The sequence below is a fragment of the Rana temporaria genome, chromosome 2, assembly GCF_905171775.1.
Source record: "Rana temporaria chromosome 2, aRanTem1.1, whole genome shotgun sequence".
In the NCBI taxonomy this organism is placed as follows: Eukaryota; Metazoa; Chordata; class Amphibia; order Anura; family Ranidae; genus Rana; species Rana temporaria.
In genome coordinates, this window is record NC_053490.1 from 18020520 (window position 1) to 18034751 (window position 14232).

Sequence of the window (14232 nt, forward strand, 5' to 3'; positions counted from 1 at the left end):
CCGGGTCCATACCATGTGGCAGGAGATTCAGTTTCCTGTTCCTGGCCGGACTGAAAGGAAGTGAGCACTCAGTGTGCACTTCCTGTCAGTCCGGCCAGGAACAGGAAACTGAATTCCAGCCAGAGTCCGGACTGACAGGAGGAAGGAAGAGGAGCTCGGCCACGCTACAGAGAAGGGGAAGTGACAACTCAAAACGGCAGTGCTGCAGGCTCTCTATAGAGCGCTCAGGCGGCTGCAGCATATTGGGAATGCGGCAGGGGCCCTTTTTGGGGCCCCAGGCCAGCTCGGGGCCCCAAGCAATTGCTTGGTTTGCCTGCCTTGTAGCGACAGGCCTGTATATATACCCTTGTATAATATCCAGTGAACCAGAAAACAAAACAACAAAGCACAAAAAAAAAAAAAGAACATTTGAGGATTAAGAAAGCCGCTTACTAGCGCCTTACTTTGTGATACTATTGTGTTTTATTACCCCTAAGTGTAATTCCAGTGATTTTTTTTTACATATAACATTTAACATGCCTTGACACTCGATACCACCTTTTATTACTATATGGTGGTTTCCGGTCCTCCCCAAACAAAAAAAAAAAAGAAAGGGGGGGACGACGCATGAAAACGTTTGTGACTATAAAAATCTAAAAAAATTTATTAATTAGTGCTGTCAGTTAAACGCGCTATTAACGGCGTTAACGCAAACCCATGTTAACGCCGTCAATTTTTTATCGCGCGATTAACGAGGCGGCGTTCGGGGGTTATACCGGGATGATGCCTGCAGCCGCAGGCATCATCCCGGTACCGTTGTTTAGAGCGGGCGATCGGCTATTGTTATATTCTAAAATCCCTTCCGGAAGGATTTTATAAAGAATATATATATTCTTGTTAAAGCGGATCGCCCGCGGCCTAATCGAGTTTTTTTTTTATCCCCATTGATATCTCTATTAGCACTGCTGTGCTAAACTCACGATTCCGGGGTTCGTCCGTTGCTCCGCTTCTATTTCAGCCCCAAGAATAACTTATATTCTCCCTCGCGTCCCGTGGCCATTTTAGCTTTGGGCACGCGATTCCAGCAAGGAGTTACTTCCTATTTGCGGTGGATGCTGTCCCAGCATCCACCGCAAAATCTCGTTCATGCGCAGTGTCGAATGTTCCCTGGCGGCTTGAGCGTCTCTGTTGCCATCGCAACGGCAGGCGTATGAATGAAAAGTTCCCGCCCCGTTGTGATGATAACAGAGCCTCGTGTAATACAGCAACAGACTGAGAGACTCACAGCAGAGAAGACCGGACTAGCAAGGTAAGAAAATTACTGAATGATTTTATAGTATAATAAACATAATCATTGTTTCATTATAGAAATAGAATCTAACGATAGTATAAAATAGTTTTTTAATTGTTATAACGAATTACTGACTAAAAAATTTTTTTTATTCCATAAAATCATAAAAAAAAATCTAAAATTTAATACACAAATATAATGTTATATTCATATATATTTAAAAATATTTGTTAGATTTTTGATTGATGTTTGTGCTTCTTTTTTTTTAGATTATTGTAAAAACAAATATATCTATAAAATAATCATTGTACTTCTATATGCCTTCATTTTTTTTTTATTGTTATATATAATATATTAATTGCCTATAAATAAATATATTATATCATTTATGAGTATTTATGTTGGTTTATATATATATATATATATATATATATATATATATATATATATATATATATATATATATATATATATATATATATATAGAGAGAGAGATATAGAGAGTTAGATATATAGATATATGTGTATATATATATCTATATATAGAGGGTGATAGAATGTGAGAGACATTATATATATATATATATATATATATATATATATATATATATATATATATAATGTGTGAGAGAGAGACATTATATATATATATATATATATATATATATATATATATAATGTGTGAGAGAGAGACATTATATATATATATATATATATATATATAAATATCTCACTCCATATTTTTTATATATATATATATATATATATATATATATATATATATATATATATATATATATATATATCTATATTTATTTATTGATTGATTTATGAGAAATCTTCATATACATATATATGAAATTATATATAGATATATAAACAATCATATGTGTTTATATCCATAAATATATTATTGATGATTTTATATACATATAGATATATAATAAATCATTTAGCTATAAATATATATATATATATATATATATATATATATATATATATATATATATATATATATATATATATATATATATATATCTCTTCAATTAGATTAAATAAAATAAAAATAGTGTGTATGTGTATATATATGTATATATATATATACACACACATATCTCTCTTTCTCTCTCTCTCTCCCTCTCTCTCAAAAATCTTATTTTAATTGTAAAAAAATTGGTGAAATATAGATATCTACATGAATTAATGTATGTGTATATAAAATCATTATATATATATATATATATATATATATATATATATATATATACACACATATACACATATATATATATATATATATATATATATATATATATATATATATATATATATATATATATATATTTTTTAAATGTAAATAACACTCTACATTTTATTTCATTTTTCACTTGTATAATAGCATGAATTTGTTTTATTTGGACAGGTGAAAATGGACAGGTTTTCTTGTCTGCTTTTGTTTAAACCAGAAAGAGCACTGTCTATTATCACTGATCTTATCTACTGTCTGAGTATAGTCTTTTTTTTTCAAGCCGGTTTTATCAGGCTCTTTAGCCGTTATCAACATATGCTTGTGACTGCCTAAGCAAAAAACAGGCCACCTGTATTTATTTAAGTCTATCTTACATTGTTGGGCCAAGAGACGTCATGACTCAGACAGACACACAGTAAATAACATTAATTCAAAAGATAATCAAATCTACACTAATATAAAAAAAATCTAGGCCTGTTTAGGATAAGACAAGCCTTGTAGAGGAATTTTTTTCTAACAGACAGATCCTACACTATTTATTTCTATTTAGCCTTAAACTTCACAATAAAAAAAAAAATGTGTTAAGTTTTACATTATTATTGTAATTATTATAAATATGATTAAATAAAGTATAATATTGTTCATATAGTATTTAAAACTTTTTTTTTTATTTCATTAAATCTAGATAATATTCAAAAGATATAAAAATCTAATCCACCATTGAAATGGTAAGTTAAATTGTTCTAATATTTAGCTTTATATGTTGTTATATTTTTTTAAAATATACAATTATTTCTTTTCATTTTATTTTAAGGAGAGTGATCCCAGATCTCCTGCGGAAAGAGCAGCAAGCTACAGCTTATTGAGTGAAGAGGAAAGAGTAAGTTTCATTATTTAATTTTAATATAAAATTTGAATTAAAAAAAAAAAAAAAAAAATTATATATATCTAAAAATATTTATTTAGAGTTTCTGTGTGTATATAGAGATATACACACAAAATATATATTTATATATGTATACCTCTATTTTTTAAAAGAAATCAAAAAAATACACTGTGTATATTTGAGTGTATTTAATAAAATACTGTATTGTTATAAATACATTTTTATATATAAATACATTCAAATATATAATTACATGTGTGTGTGTGTGTATATATGTATATGCACACACGCACACCAGAACACACATTCTAATTATTTCACTATATTAACGAGTATCTAATATTTTTTTCATTTTTTAGATTTAATCCTACATATAGATATATATATATATATATATATATATATATATATATATATATATATATATATATATATATATATATATAGATATATATATATATATATATGTATATATGTGTGTGTGTGAATATATATATATATATATATATATATATATATATATATATATATATATATATATATATATATATATATATATATAAATTAATCTTGCTATCTATTGAATTTTCTAAAAATGTTATAAAATCTGATATGCTGGTTTATATATTTATGTATGTTTGTGTTTGTATATGTATATATATATAGATTATATATATATATATATGTGTTTGTATATGTATATATATATAGATTATATATATATATATATATACATATATACACACACATATATATATATATATATATATATATATATATGTATATATATATATATATATATATATATATATATATATATATATATATATGTGGTGATATAATCATTCTCTTTTTGTGTTTGTGTAGATATATAAGTTTATTTAATTACATATTAGTGTATATTTAAAATAAATATTACATAAATAAATACACATATATATATATATATATATCTATAAAAAATGAGCAGAATACACTTAAATATATATAGTGGAATTGCTAAGAGATAGGGTGTGTGTGTGTGTGTAATATATATATAATTATCAAAATATATGTATTTTTTTTTTGTTTTAGATTAACAAATATAAACACATACAAAATATAACTATTATGTTCTTTGTGTTGTTTTTATAATAAATATGTAAAAAAAAATATTTATTTACTTATTATTGAAACAATTCAAAGAATTTAATATTTATATTTTGTATGTGTGTTTATATTTGTTAATATAAAACAAAATAAAAAGACATATATTTTGTTAGAATATATATATAGAGATAGATATAGATATATATAATCTCACACACAGAAAACATAGATATTTATATTTTTAAATATATTTATTTAAAAAACATATAGATATACAGGGCCAAATTCTCAAAACCATGTGTAAATTTAGGATTATCTAACTTATGTCATTTAAGTTAGGGCGCCCTAAGTTGGTGTCGTAACTACCGTATTCTCAGTGCATTTGCGCTCAAAACTGCGCCATCCTTAACTTAAGTTTCAATGCCTAAGGCGTGGTTATGGCAAGTGGGTTTGAAGTGGGCGTGCTTCATTGTAATGAGCCGTGACCCCATGCAAATGAAGTGCCGGCCGTACTGCGCATGCGCGCACGAATCTGGACCTCAATGCGCATGTGCAGAACTTTGGTCAGCGCAATCAGTGAGATAGGTAAAAGGCCAAGCGTACTTAGTTTGAAGATCGCCCTGTGGCTAAATAGCCCCAGTCAAACACACTTCAATTGCAAAAGTATTTCCCTGTGTTCCCTTCCTAAAGCAAGTTGCTTCTGCTTTGAACGTTTGTCAGTGTTTGTTGGTAAGATTGTTTTGTGAGAAAAGTGTTTGTGGAGTTGGAGGGTATAGTTGGTGTTTGTTTTTGCTAATTTGTTTTTTGTTTTGATTGTTTGCCTGTTTGTTTTTACTAATAGTTTTTTTTGGGTTTTGTTTATATTTTTTGTTTTTCTTTTTTGCCTGTTTGTTTTTGAATTAATAGTAGCTGTCTGTCTATTTTTTATTTTGGCTTGTTTGTATTTTCTTTGGTGTGTGTGTGTATTGTTGTTTGTTTGTTGGCTGAGTTCCCTGTTGCTGGGTGTTGTCTGTCATGGCTCCCAAGCGCAGGAAGCTAAATTTTTCACCGGCAGAGAAGCATATACTTGCTCAGGGCGTCCTTAAATTTGGGCGATTTCTCCATGGCCCTGAGAGCCACACCACCCCCCCGGGCAAGGAGGAAGGAGATCCTTCAAAAGATCACCGATCGGATCAATGCGGCGGGGGGGGGGGAGACCAGGACCATCGCTGGAGTTCAAAAAAAAATAAATGACTTGAGGAGCGTGTCCCGGAACAAGCTGGCAACGCTGCATGCCCATACCAGGGGCACTGGAGGAGGGGGACCCTGCCCAGTCAGGATGAGTGAGGAGGAATGGGCAGTGGCCCAGTGTTTCCACCCACAGCAGGTGGTGGGCCTGCCTGGCTTTGACAATGATCCTCTTATGAGGACAGGTAATTTTTTTGAATTTCTATCTGGTGATTAGCATGTGTGGGTGGGGGAAGGGAAGATGTGCCAAGTTTGTGGATACAACAACCTGTGATCGTTTTGTGTCCTCCCCAGATGGCCAGGAGGTGGCAGCCCCATCAGCCCAGGAGGTGGCAGCCCCATCAGCCCAGGAGGTGGCAGCCCCATCAGCCCAGGAGGTGGCAGCCCCATCAGCCCAGGAGGTGGCAGCCCCATCAGCCCAGGAGGTGGCAGCCCCATCAGCCCAGGAGGTGGCAGCCCCATCAGCCCAGGAGGTGGCAGCCCCATCAGGTCACGAGGTTGCTGGCCCATCAGGTCAGGAGTTTGCTGGCCCATCAGGGCAGGCTGCTGCACCACCCCCAAGACAGGCTCATGCAGAGTCACAAGAAGGGCAGGATTCGCCATGGGAGGGGAGTGCCCACAACTCCCCTAATTTGGATGTTGAGTGGGAGGAGGATGAGGGGGAGGAAGATGACAATATTCTGATTGGGCAGGAAATAATGATGGGCCAAGATATGACCTTTGAATCATCCCCTGAGGGAACCCCACAGGCGCCCAGAAGTCAGGCCACCATCATGGGTCGCCCCTTCCAACCCTCCTCCAACATGCAGCAGCACCCATGGCTCACTCCAACTCCTCCTCCAAGGCCACAAGCCTCAGGGGCAAGTAGGATGCCGACCCCTGAAAACAGGGGGGGGTTGGTGCGTCTGCCGGTCAGTCTGTTGAGGGACAATGTCCGGCAGACCCGCAGTCTGTCTGCGATCCAAAAAACAATGACCAAGGTGGAGCGCAGCCTGGGTGCAATGAGGGAGTCACTGGGTGACGTGGCCACCAACTCCGTGGGGGTCATCACCTGTTTGTGGGACATGAGGAACGCCACAACAGGTGTGGCCCAGGAGGTGACTGCCCTCACCCAGGCTGTGCAGGCCAATACCCGGGCTGTGCAGGCCAATACGGCTGCCATAACTTCCTGTCTGACAAGGATAGCCGTTGCCTTGGAGGGAAGGCCAGCAGGAGGACAGACACCAGGGGAGGCTGCTTCCTCCCCTGTACAGTCCCCCCGCCCTCAAAATACTCCCTCCCCTGCACAGTCCCCCCCCCTGAGAATACTCCCTCCCCTGCACATTCCCCCCCCCCTGAAAATACTCCCTCCCCTGCACAGACCCCCCCCCGTGAAGATCCCCCAGTTGGCCGTGGCCGTCCCCGTGGCCGTCCCCGTGCCCGTCCCCGTGACCGTGCCCATGCCCGTGGGCAGCCCAGAAGGAGCACTCGGCAACATCCCTAATTTGCAGGGGTACTTTTTTTTTTTTTTTTTACACTGTACTTATGATTTGGTCTATGTGTGTGAATGATGTGTGAATGTGGGGGGATGGCATTCCTGAAAACATAAGGGTGTCACCCTCAGTTTTGGTGGAGTAGGGATCCCCAGGACCAGGGAGAAGTCATCCTAGGTTCCTGAATGGTGTATGAATGCACAGTGACATAATTGGAGCCGTGGCGGGGCGTTACTGCTCCCAAGTACCAAAGGGGGGGGGGGGTACTTGGATCTAATCCAATTCTATGTGCATGTGATGTGTCTGTGCTAGGGACCACAGTGACGTGCATTCATGCATTCTCATTGTGAGATAATTAATGTGCGTTTTGTTACTCAAAATAAACATTCTGTTTGGCATATAAGTAATGTGCATTTATTTAACAAAATAAAGATTTAAAGGTCACATAATCTCTGTGATTTGGTCTTGGCAAATCAAAAACAAAAATTGTAATAGGATGCATTTACTGGGCAAAGATGCCTTCAGACAGTTGTCTCCTGATTGCCTGGGCCTCAGCAGACCGGGTAGAGGGGTTTGGGGGGGGGGGGGTTGCCTGGGTGGGGGGTCAGGTCAGGAGATATGTCCACATGCATGCCCTTTCTTAATGCAAAATTGTGCAGTATGCAACATGCACCAATAATTTTGCATACAAAGTCTGGGGAATATAATAGTGTACCCCCAGTCTTGTCCAGGCATCGGAATCGTGACTTTAGCATGCCAAAAGTCCGCTCAACTATAGCCCGGGTCTGGACGTGCACCTCATTGTATTTTCTTTGTCCGGGTGTTTGGGGGTTTCTAAAGGGGGTCATCAGGTGGGGTCCCAATGCATATCCTGAGTCACCTGTAAGGGAAAAGACAGGAGGATATTAGTCATGCATGTGCCCCTTGTGATGTCTCCATCATGGGGGGGGCATACCTGACACCAATGTCACTCACCAATCAGCCAGCTGTCTCCATAAACGTTCATCTCCAAGTCTTGGTAGATCTTGGTCTGCCGTAGAATAAAACTGTCGTGGCACGACCCTGGAAACTTGGCACAAACGTGCCAGATGAGGCCATGGGCATCTACAATCATCTGGACGTTGATGGAATGCCACCCTTTTCTGTTTCTGAACAGGTGTTCAGTTTCATGGGGGGGCTGGAGTGCAACATGGGTGCAGTCAATCGCACCGATGATCTTAGGAAAGCCAGCAATATTGTAGAAGTCTGTCATGGCTTGCACACGCTGGTCCTCCTGGGTGGGCATGACAAACTGATGGCTCATGCGCCGCAGTATGGCAGGGACCACCTGATGTAGGCATTTACTCATGGTGGACTGCACCATCCCAGCCACACCTCCAGATGCTCGCTGGAAGGAGCCACTCGCTAGAAAATGCAGTGTTGCCATAACTTTTTCCAGAGGTGTCAGGGCATGGGAACGTAGGGTTGGGGCGATTAGATCCTCATGAAGGAGTTGTGTAATCTCCAGGATGGCCTCCCTATCAAATCGGTAGTTGCCAATGACCTCATAAACTGGCATTTGCCAAATATCACGGCGTGGCCGATAAACACGCGCCTGTGCCCTCATCCTCCTCCTCTGTGCCCTCCTCCTCCTTTGTGCCTGTAAGGCAGCAAGTGCCGTCAAAATCATTGCTGGTCCTGGCATTTTTCAGCAACAAACTTCACAACTAGAGCTGTAACTCCCTTCTGCAAACCCTTCCACAGCATGTGTAAAATTAGGGCTGGTTTTATAATGTGGAAATTTAGTCAGAAAAACTAACAGGTGCGCACAGGGCGGAAAATACGGCACACACACTTAATTCTGAGAATCGCCCTAACTCCCTCATTTGCATCTTTGCCTATCAAAAACAGCGGCGAGCCTAGCGTAATTTGCGCCCGGGAATGCGCAGGCGTAACTAATTTAAGTACGGCTGAAAATACGGAAATCTTTGCTTAAGTCGTTTTGACGATCGCGCGCAAATATACGCGCCGTGTAAAATTAGAAAAATGGAGTTAAGTCTGCGTATCTCTTTTGAGAATTTGGCCCACAATGTCTATATACATATAATATCTATATATATATCTAGAACATCTAATTATATATCTATATCTATATATATATATTTATATATATATATATATATATCTATATATATCTATATATATCTATATATATATATATATATATATATATATATATATATATATATATATATATATATATATATATATATATATATATATATATATATATATATATATATATAAATAAATTTTTTTTAGGCGCGCACACATACACACAAAAAACAGTTTTATATATTTACAAACAAAGTTAATATTATTTTTTATGAATAACTTGTTATTTTATAATACCAGACAAACTATTTTTTTAAAATAGATGTGCAGACATAGATATATGTGTATGTATTCATATATGATATTTTGGATCTATATTATTTTTTGGATCTATATTATTTTTTTTCCTTTGTAGTGGAATATTCTTAGAAATCAGTTGTTAGCTAGGTATCCACCACGAGAAAATGATCCGGCATTCCCAATCAACCCGACCATTGGCTCTTCTACCAGGAGTGATTCCTCCCAATCACAAGTGACTGACAGAATCGGAACCACAAATTGGTGTTCATGCCAGAATTGCATTGCAATGCCCACGAACGTTGAAGCCGTTTGCTGCCAAGAACTTGAGGAAGTCAAAGAATATATTCCACCAGGAAAAATTTGCATAACAGAAGTTGAAATTTTCAATACAGTGGTAGCCTCAGATAGACTAATACCAATAATAAACAATATAGTATTTTATGACGAACGACCAGAGGTAGATCCTGATAACAACAGGTAAATATAAAAAGATATATGTTGATCCTACTTACACTAATATATTTCTCCTTTTACTAATATTTTTTTATTTTGATAACATTTTTATTTTTTTATTAGGAGATTAAGAAAAATAGCATATAGGACATATATATCCTGTATCTATGGCTTCCTAGGGAAAGGTAACAGGAGGGTGATCCCGTCATGTGCAGTCAACATCATACGCCTGCTTTTTCCAGATCCCAATGGTACATATGTAGGATTTATGTATTCTGAGGACTATAATGCATCAGAGATGGCTTATCATTAATTATTTAATTTAAAATGTTAATTTTTGTTGTTGTCTTTTTTTTTTGGTTGTTTTTTCATATATTAAAGTTTTGTATGTAATTTTACATAATAAAAAGAGTTATATTTAAAATAACAATATTTTTATGTCTTTTATTATAAATAATGCTTTAGGTAACATTTGTTTTCTACTAATATTAAAATAGATCCATAAACTTCTTTTTAAACAAAATTTTTATTGAAATGTTGACAAATTTAACAAAAAAAATTAAACATATTTACAATATATATAATAAGAAATATATCTGTTATATCAATATTAAAAGTAAAAAAAAAGGAACAGTAGAAGGCATTTATTAGTCTTTACTAGTAGGGAAACGGGACATGTGTGCTTTAACAGCTAGACTGGTTTCCGGCCTTTCTAGTGAGGCAATGTTTTGGGGCATTTCCGTTTTCCTGCTTCGCCAAGTACTTGTCAGATTTCCATTCACGATTGATATCATGTCTGCTAGTATTGCAAAAGCATGGTTATTGTTAATCTTCTCATAGACATTTCTGACAATCCATTTTTTGCGACCCCTGGGAAACTCTAAGTTTTTCCTTTCGACCCAATATTCCGCACCACTTTCATCTCGTTTTTTTGTCATGGCAGGTTTCCGTATCACATTATGATTGTGGCTCAAGGCCGCCAATTTGGTTCTTGCATCCATTGAATCTATACCGAAATGTATTCTTTTTGGACGATATTTTAAAATCATACTGTGATACGTCTCAATGACCCCTGTCTGACAAAAATACGTGAGGTGTTTCATGTCCTTATCAAGTTGTTGATTCAAAACAATTGAGGATAATCCATGATACGCAGGTGTACTTAAAGTCAACCACGGAATAGTCGGGGTTTCCACACTGAGTTCACTGTGTCGGCATTTATGCTCTACATCGTCAATTTTCCATTGGTGAACATTTGTCACATGGTGTAGTAGAGAATGCCAAAGTTCACGGAAAATATCTTCGCTCCCTTCGCATGCTCTAGAACACCAATAGAAATGATTCACTATGGGGGAAATCCACTTCAAAATTTCACGATATATTGTTTTTTTTTAAATTTTTGTCAATTTGCTTTTTATATTTTTTGCATAATGCCACATGTCAAATTGGTGTCTTATGTATGCATATTTTTCACTTAACAATTTTCGTATGCCAGTGTGCCGATCTGTTCCGATCATTTTTACATCTAATCCTTTGCCAATTATCCTATCCAAGCATTTTTGAAAGCCAAATTTCTCCATCGCAACCGATGAAGTTGTTTGTGACACCTGCACCATTTCATAATCTACAATTTTTTTGGAATCAAGATCCATGAAAGTGTATGTTGAATATTTTGCCGAAAAACCAGGGCTGTCGCATTGGCCGTCACCAATAATGCACAAGGGTTTAGAACGCAAATCTTCAGTCACTTTCTGAATTTCTGTTTGCCAGCTGTGGTCGATTGCCTTAAAAATGTATTGATTCTGTGCTCTATTAAAAGAAGATTTTCCAAAAATCTGGATTCCACAAAGGTCAAACATTTCCTTTACCTTTGTAAAATTTCCTCCACTTACAGTGATTGCACCTGCCAACAAAATATTTCCCGCGGCGTAATTTTTAATTTTAGGCTGGCTACTCCAAAGTTTGAGTCGATGATCTCCTTTACATATCGAGTAGACTACAATCATGGTACCAATTGTTTGTTTTTCCAATTTTATGATACTTTCGGTACACTCTGCACTGGGACAGCTCATTTTTAAAAGCAGTATATCAAGACTATTTTCAAAAATGATGAATTTTCTCTCCTTCACCAAATTCACATGAGCTGCAAGTACATCAACAGATTCTGGTTCATGTGGAGTTTGAGTGTCATCCACACTCTCAGCGAGACTCATGTCTTCCTTCTCTGGAGTGTCACAGTCCGATAGATGGAAACTGGGATCATTTTCGTAGGCCAATTTACGCCTTCTTATAGGCAATGGACTTTCTATGATTAAGGGTGACATTGCTCCTTGAGTGGCTGAGGAATGTGCATGAATAATTGGTGTTGATACCTCAAGTGGTGGTGGCATAACATCTTCTTCGGTAATTACATAATCGTGATCCAAATCTAAAATTTCCTGACTTGCAATTTTACAGGTGGCTTCCTCTGATAGATCGAGTGGCAAATCAAATATAGCAGTTTGTGTAGCTGCATCGACTTTTAAAGTGTTGCATTTACATGCAACTAAAATTTGAGATGTTGAAGCCTTATTCAATGTAGATTTTTTGAGTCGGTTAATTTTTTTTACCCACTTATTTTGGTCAGACAATGTCAAAGGTGTTTCCTCAAATATTGTTGGTACAGCGTCAGTTTTGAGTTTACGCCTTTTTCCTTGACCAGTAAAAGATTCATCTGTGAAGTGGCCTGAACAGAGGCGGTAAAAGTCGCTGCGCTTATCTTGAAGTATAAGAGGAATATATTCCTCTATCAATGCTTCCTGCATACCTGCATTTCCTAGCCATATCCTTATCTTCTCACTATCTTTTGGAAACGTAAGATATTTTAGGTCTGTCTGTACTTCTTTAGGACCAGTGTGATGTTTGCACACTAAGGCAAAACAGGCCGGCATTTCTAAATAATGAATGAATAAATAAAAATATTTTAATTTTATTAACGCAGTTACATATCAAAGCTACATTAAAATAAGCAACATTCTAAATTACACTACTAAGTATTAAACCCCTGATATCTCTCTCTCAATAAATATATATATATATATATATATATATATATATATATATATATATATATATATATATATATATATATATATATATATATATATATACATACATACATATATATCAATTTTTATTTTTGACTTTTTTAGAAAATTATTAGTTAATAATCATTATTTTAATATAATAACATATTAAAAAAAATAAAACATAAGAAACAAAGTAAGTATATAACCAATAATTTTATTTAGATAAAAAAACAAAATAATTATTAATCTTTACAAATTAATACACATTTTATTCATTACTTAGATATGATTTAAAAAAAATAAAAAATAAAGAGAGTGTGATAGAGAAAAAATTATCAAGGACTAATGTTCATATAAGAAAAATGAATGTGTTAAAAAGGATATAATATAAAATTGAAGGGGGGGGTGGGGTACAGATGTAATCAAAGATTTTTTCATATTAATTAATTTAGTTTTAGTTTGAATAAATTTTTATAAAAAGATGAATAGAGAGGGACATATAGAGAGACAATATAGAAGGGGGAGATAGGAGACGGTGGAGTAGGTGACAGAATAGTGCGATTAAGAAGAGAGAGAGGAGTGGGAGGAGTGAGATTGCAATAAGATGTGGATGGGTTAGAGAAGAGTGGCATCGGAAAAGGGGCATAGACAAGGGGGTGATAGGACAGGGTTGACAGAGAACGGAGGCAATAGAAGAGATGGGTGGTCAGAGAGAAGGGGAGAGAAGATAGCAAAAGCAGATGTGTGGGGTAAAATAGGGCTATACTAAGGGGGGAGTGGGGGTGAGCGAGAAAAGCGGTCAATAAATGGTGGCTCTTGTGGAGAAAATATATCAATAGTAGTGAGATAGGGGGGAGAAGAGGGCAATAAGAGGGGGTTTGTGCTAGAGAAAGAGGAGGCATATAGCATAGCGATATGAGAGGGGAGAAGGGGGCGTTAGAAGGCGGGGGTTGGAGAGATGGGGGCAAGAGAAGGGGGGGGGGTTGGTTTCTATTTGTTAAAGAAATTTTGAAATTCTAATATAGACGTGGAATATAGAATAGTAAACAGTTTGACAGAGAGAGAGGGGATAAAGGTGGACAGTGAAATATGTTGTTTGAAAATTTAAAATGAGATAGAATCTA

The 14232-nt window shown here is 36.0% G+C and overlaps 1 protein-coding gene across 1 annotated transcript; it reads left to right on the forward strand.

Annotated features, from left to right (window-relative positions):
- Positions 1-1270: 1270 nt before the first annotated feature.
- LOC120928867 (P2X purinoceptor 7-like) lies at positions 1271-10405 on the forward strand. The gene is made up of 4 exons (XM_040339927.1): positions 1271-1288; positions 3334-3399; positions 9703-10064; positions 10164-10405. Exons 3-4 carry the CDS (start codon positions 9874-9876, stop codon positions 10351-10353), a joined length of 381 nt encoding a protein of 126 aa, XP_040195861.1. The 5' UTR covers positions 1271-1288; positions 3334-3399; positions 9703-9873; the 3' UTR covers positions 10354-10405.
- Positions 10406-14232: the final 3827 nt, after the last annotated feature.

Bases quoted from the DNA above. Each gene is read 5' to 3' on its own strand.
- LOC120928867 (XM_040339927.1), top strand. From the start codon at position 9,874: ATGCCCACGAACGTTGAAGCCGTTTGCTGCCAAGAACTTGAGGAAGTC. The intron at 10,065-10,163 runs GTAAATATAAAA...TTTTTTTATTAG, and splicing joins GTAGATCCTGATAACAACAG to GAGATTAAGAAAAATAGCAT.